This window comes from Salvelinus sp. IW2-2015, linkage group LG6.1, assembly GCF_002910315.2.
Source record: "Salvelinus sp. IW2-2015 linkage group LG6.1, ASM291031v2, whole genome shotgun sequence".
Taxonomy (NCBI): Eukaryota; Metazoa; Chordata; class Actinopteri; order Salmoniformes; family Salmonidae; genus Salvelinus; species Salvelinus sp. IW2-2015.
Genome location: NC_036845.1, coordinates 16,482,193 through 16,489,339, shown reverse-complemented (window position 1 = coordinate 16,489,339; position 7,147 = coordinate 16,482,193). Strand labels below are relative to the sequence as shown.

The 7,147-nt window shown below is 43.8% G+C and overlaps 1 protein-coding gene and 1 long non-coding RNA gene across 2 annotated transcripts; one reads left to right on the top strand and one right to left on the bottom strand.

Moving 5' to 3' along the window:
- Nucleotides 1–349: 349 nt before the first annotated feature.
- LOC111965209 (threonylcarbamoyl-AMP synthase-like) lies at nt 350–3,544 on the bottom strand. Its single transcript, XM_070444038.1, is given in 7 exon segments — nt 350–1,349; nt 1,562–1,695; nt 1,865–1,928; nt 1,930–1,982; nt 2,172–2,286; nt 2,545–2,740; nt 3,009–3,544. Coding segments are annotated over 7 exon segments (807 nt in total). The 5' UTR covers nt 3,190–3,544; the 3' UTR covers nt 350–1,285.
- A 272-nt stretch (nt 3,545–3,816) lies between these two features.
- Nucleotides 3,817–7,112, top strand: LOC111965208 (uncharacterized). The gene is made up of 4 exons (XR_002877486.2): nt 3,817–3,870; nt 6,586–6,638; nt 6,840–6,941; nt 7,017–7,112. It is a non-coding gene; the product is annotated as an uncharacterized lncRNA (long non-coding RNA).
- Nucleotides 7,113–7,147: the final 35 nt, after the last annotated feature.

The window sequence follows — 7,147 nt, the reverse complement described above, 5'->3', positions numbered from 1 at the left end:
ACCAAATTGCATCTTCCACATTTAATCCAACCCCTCTGAATTAGAGGTGTACCGGGGGGCTGCTTTAATCGACATCCACGTCCTTGGCGCCCGGGGGGGCAGTTTATTTGGGGGTTAACTGCCTTGCTCAAGGGCAGGTTACTGACCCAACGCTCTTAACCGCTAGGCTAACTCCTTAATGTATATGCATTGCTGAATACTGACCATCTACATTCCCAACATGTGAGAAGACACTTACCATAAAAAAGTCATTGAGAGTGTTCTGTGGACAGGAGCTTCTGCAGTAGTTCATCCACCACACTGATATTCACCCAGTACTACAGGCGAGGAGAGAAAACCAACACAGCCATCATGATCTGCATAATGCATGCCATTTATTGTCAACAACATACGCTCATTGGTCTATTATACAAACCAGTAATCAGGTACTCACAACCGTTGAGCAATAATACACTAGATCACAGCTCATAGGCTGCGTTTACACACGCAGCCCAATCCTGATATTTCCCCCCCCCACCAATTGGTCTGACCAATCACATCAGATCTTTTCTCATCAGATCTTTTTCAGAGCTGATCTGATTGGTCAAAAGACCAATTAGTGAAAAAAAGATCAGAATTGGGGTGCCTGTGTAAATGCAGCTTTACAGTTCGAAAATGGTTAAATAAATTCTCCATGAAAATAAAATGCATTTACACAATGTTCACATCCCTGAAACCCAAAGATCAGTTCATAAAAACCACAGGACTTGATTTTGAAATGCCTGAAATGGACACGAGTTATTACAATTAAATAGTATCTTTGCTTAACCTAGTCATAACTAAAAGAAATGACAGTAACAGGGTAGAACGCCAGCCGTTACTCTGTGCCAAGTCTGCCATTTTGACCCACTAGAGAGGAGGCAAGAGTGGGGTCTTCTGTTGGGTGTAAGCATGCTTAAGTAAAACAACCTAGTTACCACACAATAAAGTACATTTGTAAAGCAAAGACTGAGTTAAGTGCCCAGGGTTTTCCCATAGAAATAACAACGCTTGGACAGCTAATAACCCAAAAAGACAAAAACAAATCCCTTAAGTTTCACAGGAAACCCAGAGCGTTCCACAATAGCATGCAATGTGCAAAAGGACCGTCCTTCCTTTAGAAAGATGAGTGATTTTGATATCATCACTCGCCTCAGCGTTGCAGGCATTGCCATCATTCAGAGTTGTATTTGGCCACGGTAAGTACAGGTTCTTGCTGGTTGTACATTTCAGCATGTGGTATGAATTTGAAGGGGGCAAACCTCACTCATCCTGTGTCTTCTGACAGTCCATATTTGTGCTCTAGCACATGAACGGTGGAAGAGAAGGCACTGAAAGAACAGAAAAGAGCAGGGGGGGTTATCACTTCCACAGGTCATTTTCACTATACTGTATGTTTAAACTACTACTCACAAAATGTGCTCATGTACTTTTAACTTGGATAAATTAACTAAATGGAATTACCTGAACATAACTAGCTTGATTGAAATGTATTACAGTCGGTGGCCTGTAATCTGCTGAGCAGGCCAGTATCAATACTCACCAGCCAGGTCTGATGATGCGGTATTTGCCTAACACCGACAGGTCGACCGCTGTTGACCCCAACCGACTCTTGTCTTCTATTGGCCTGCAATCCACCACCACTGCTGCTAGCTGAGGCCACAGATCCTGGAACTCCTGTAGAGAAAATCCCTGTATAAGTACTATTTTGCCAAAGTCCTTTTAAGTATCAGTGAAAAATTATGCACTGATAAACCTTGGTTAGTTGTAGATGATGTAGTCCCACCTCCACTCCAGTTCATGGAATAAAAACAGTTCTCACACATGGTGGGTTGTCTCAACATACATGTACAGCCACAGTGCTGGAGTGTGAGCTGATGTTGGCACTGGTGAGGGCAAGAGGTTCCCGACATCTGGCAGAGGCGTCTCATGAAGGTCTGGTCCGGGATGCGCACTCCTACTAACTGGAAGTAAAAGGTAAACACATCATCACCAACAGCCCAATACATGTAATAAATAACTTACTAAATGCCAGTCCAAAATCTAGCATGCAGAAAAGCAACACACATTTTCAAATTGAGTGGTTTATGAATTATAGTATAATTTGTCATCTTTTAGGGGCAGTGAATTGTCCGTGTCTATGGAAGTCTAACCGGAGTGAAGGGATTGAGGTCAGTGTTGAGTACTTCAGCTCGTTCCAGAACCAGAGTGACAGGGCCAGGCAACAGGTCCCCTATCAGCTCTTTCTTGACTGACACCTTACAGTACCTGCCACCACAAGGGTAAAAAACAACATTGAGGCTAGGCTTCAATATTGCCTGATTCACATTATAGGGCTGATGCAAACCGTACTGTGCTCGCACCGATATTTTCATTTTGTCCTTTCCAGCAAGGTAGATTTTTGCAACTACGTTAGATGCGTAACAAGGCCAGGCAGTCCAGCTCAGCCCTATAGTGTGAGTTAGGCATGTTGCAAGACATTGAGCCACAAGAACAATGATACGAACACCATCAATGCACGCTTACTTGTAAATGTCTTTGATTTCTCCAAAACAAATAGCCAGCGGTTTCTGACCATTACGTCCTTTGATGTCATACACCTTTTTGATGGCATTGGAATTTTGAGCCAAGCAAGCCAGCCCATATATTGTGTCCGTTGGCACAGCCACAACTTGCCCATCCTTTAGAGCCTTCACTGTTGAATTCAGGACTTCTGCACCATCTACACTTCAAAAGCAAACCATTAGGAATGAATGGTCTTATGCAAACAGCTTACATTGATTGATGTATGATCGCATGTCATCACGAGTAGACATTCAACAATCTCCCCCACAACAGAACGTGACTAATGCAAAGCATTTGACAAAAAGCCTAAGATTTATTTAGTTTGAGACATGTTATTGCAGAATACCTATTTTTTTTTATATGTAACCTTTATTTAACTAGACAAGTAAGTTAAGAACAAATTCTTATTTTAAATGACTGCCTACCTCGGCCAAACCCGGACGACGCTGGTCCAATTGTGCGCCGCCCTATGGGACTCCCAATCACGGCCGGGTGTGATTCAGGCTGGATTCGAACCAGGGACTGTAGTGACGCCTCTTGCACTGAGATGTAGTGCCTTAGACTGCTGCGCCTCTCGGGAGCCCTAACACGTGCACTTGAAACCATGAGAATTATATATCTAGCTAACAACTATTACCTTCTCATATGGACAATCAGGACCTCTATTCAACTTAGAATTTATTTTAATTGTAGAACCTTGCCGTTTGAGTTTGAATGGTGACATCATGGACCTACCTTGCAGTCTTGCATCACACCGGGCAGATGGTCCATTTATGACAGACTGCGGTGACAAGCGCATCATTTTTGTCTTCAGTTCTTTGCACCTAGTTCTTCGGTCTCGGGTCGCTAGATTTATAAACGCGTCTTAATATCATGAAGTAAGAAATAAATTTTAAAAGGGTATTCATAGAAAGTGTTGGTGCTACATGCTGTGTCGGCTGATGAAATAACATTGACTGTCTTCCCGGGTAACGCCCTCAAAACAATGACACACATTTCCTTAAAGTGAAAGCACACAGCTTCGCAAAACGTTTATAAAATTTCAGTTAAATTAGTATAAACAAGGTCAAAATGTGCTTTGTAATTTGCATAACAAGTGATATTGATCCAAACTAATAACAAAATAGTACATGCCCATTACATCAAATGAACAAGGATACCTTCAGTTATTCAACTTGTACCATGCCTTCAATCAATTACCAATTAGTAAAACTATATCACATGTGTAACCCACAAGAGTACAGAGCAGGTGATTTTCTAGGGAAACAAAAATGGCGTCGGTTCCAGGTAACATACTACACAAATGCCTATATATCTGTTCATTAGTGGTTGTTTAATTGTAATGCCATTTCTATTGTGCACGATATCTAGGGAAGTCTCAAGGTTTTGCTCACCTGAGATTGTGTGGTCTACAGCTTATCATGACATACTCGATCTACCTAGAGTTTTCATCTGTATTTTTCATAGCTGTCTACATACCATCACAGACTGACGCTGGCACTAAGACCACACTCAATGAGCTGTATACCGCCATAAGAAAACAGAAAAATGCTCATCCAGAGGCGGTGTTCCTATTGGCCGGGGACTTTAATGTAGGGAAACTTAAATCAGTTTTACCTAATTTCTATCAGCATGTTAAATNGGGAAACTTAAATCAGTTTTACCTAATTTCTATCAGCATGTTAAATGTGCAACCAGAGKGAAAAATCTCTAGACCACCTTTACTCCACACACAGAGACGTGTACAAAGCTCTCTCTCGCCCTCCATTTGGAAATCTGACCATAATTCTATCCTCCTGATTCCTGCTTACAAGCTAAAATTAAAGCAGGAAGCACCAGTGATCAGATGAAGCAGATGCTAAACTACAGGACTGTTTTACTAGCACAGACTTGAATATGTTCTGGGGTTCTTCCGATGGCATTGAGGAGTACACCACATCAGTCCCTGGCTTCAACAATAAGTGCATCGACGACGTCGTCCCCACAGTGACTGTACGTGCATACACCAACCAGAAGCCATGGATTACAGGCAACATCCGCACTGAGCTAAAGGGTAGAGCTGCCGCTTTCAAGGAGCGGGACTCTAACACGGAAGCTTATAAGAAATCCCGCTATGCCCTCCAAACCATCAAACAGGCAAAGCGTCAATACAGGACTAAGATCGAATCGTACTACACCGGCTCCGACATTCGTTGGATGTGGCAAGGCTTGCTAACTATTACAGACTACAAAAGGAAGCACAGCCGAGAGCTGCCCAGTGACACGAGCCTACCAGACAAGCTAAATAACTTCTATGCTCGCTTCGAGGCAAGTAACACAAACATGCATGAGCACATCAGCTGTTTCCGGACGACTGTGGGATCACGCTCTCTGCAGGTGACGTGAGTAAGACCTTTAAACAGGTCAACATTTACCAGGACATGTACTCCGAGGATGCGCTGACCAACTGGCAAGTGTCTTTACTGACATTTTTCAATCTCTCCCTGTCTGAGTATGTAATACCAACATATTTCAAGCAGACCACCATAGTGTTTTTGGGCACAGGGACTAAGGTAACCTGCCTAAATGACTACTGACCCGCAGCACTCACGTCTGTAGCCATGACGTGCTTTGAAAGGCTGGTCATGGCTCACATCATCACCATTATCCCAGAAACCCTAGACCCACTCCAATTTGCGTACCGCTACAACAGATCCACAGATGATGCAATCTCTATTGCACTCAACAATGTCCTTTCACACCTGGACAAAAGGAACACCTATGTGAGAATGCTATTCATTGACTACAGCTCAGCGTTCAACACCATAGTGCCCTCAAAGCTCATCCCTAAGCTAAGGACACTGGAACTAAACACCTCCCTCTGCAACTGGATCCTGGACTTCCTGACGGGCTACACCCAGCTGGTAAGGGTAGGTAACAACCCATCCGCCACGCTGATCCTCAACACTGGGGCCCCTCAGGGGTGCGCACTCAGTCCCCCCTGTTCTCCCTGTTCACTCATGACTGCATGGCCAGGCAGGACTCCAACACCAAGTTTGTCGATGACACAACAGCGGTAGGCCTGATCACGACAACGATGAGACCGCTTATAGGGAGGAGGTCCGAGATCTGACTGTGTGGCGCAAGGACAACAACCTCTCCCTCAATGTGACCAAGACAAAGGAGATGATTGTGGACTACAGGAAAAGGAGGACCGAGCACGCCCCCATTTTCATCGACAGGGCTGTAGTGGAGCAGGTTGAGAGCTTCAAGTTCCTTGGTGTCCACATCACCAACAAACTAACATGGTCCAAGCACACCAGGACAGTCGTGAAAAGGGTATGACAAAACCTATTCCCCCTCAGGAGACTGAAAAGATTTGGCATGGGTCCTCAGATCCTCAAAATGTTCTACAGCTACACCATCGAGAGCATCCTGACTGGTTGCATCACTGCCTGGTATGGCAACTACTCGGCCTCGAACCACAAGGCACTACAGAGGGTAGTGTGTATGACCCAGTACATCACTGGGGCCAAGCTTCCTGCCATCCAGGACCTCTATATCAGGTGGTGTCAGAGGAAGGCCCTAAAAATTGTCAGACTCCAGCCACCCTAGTCATAGACTGTTCTCTCTGCTACTGCACGGCAAGCAGTACCGGAGTGCCAAGTATAGGTCCAAGAGGCTTCTAAACAGCTTCTACCCCCAAGCCATAAGACTCCTGAACACCTAATCAAATGGCTGCCTAGACTATTTGCACCCCCCCCCCCCTTTTACACTGCTGCTACTCATCTATGCATAGTCACTTTTTAATAACTCTACCTACGTGTACATATTCCCTCGACACCGGTACCCCCTGTATATAGCCTCGCTATTATTTTACTGCTGCTCTTTCATTATTTTATTGTTTTAGGTATTTTCTTAACTGCATTGTAGGTTAAGGGCCTTTTAAGTAAGCATTTCACTGTAAGGTCTACACCTGTTGTATTCGGCACATGTGACAAATAAAATGTGTTTTTATTGTAGATATGAAGGCTCCAGCTACCCAAAATGATGGGACAGACTCTTCAAACACACAGGTCAGCAATGGGACTTTAATCTTCAAAAAGTACTTATAATTAGAGGTAGTAAACGGAAGGTATCCAGACAAATGTAGTTAACCTTATTTATGGTCATGTGCTTTACTGAATTAAGAGGTTTTAACTTCTATCGGTCTCTGGTTAGTAGGGTGACTTAACTTTTACCAAAAAGTCAACTCATCCTTGTTTTGGTCAGCACAGCTACTTGAAGACCTCCAAGACCAGTTGGTCTCCCTGAAGGAACAGATGGATCTATGCAACACTGTTCTGAAGGACTTGGTGGACCTGCGGGGTATTTTAAGGGTATGTTTCTCCATGCTTCAAGCTCTGAAAAATGTGTCAACCACCAAACTGAAGTATCTTCTCTGAACTCCACAGGAGAAGAACCTTAGCGATGGATCATTCCCTGCGCCGAAGTGACTGATTTTACTCATGGTGGAAATGTGAATAATTTTGTATGTCAATAAATAAACTATCATGAATCACGTAACTTCTTCGCTTAGGCAAAA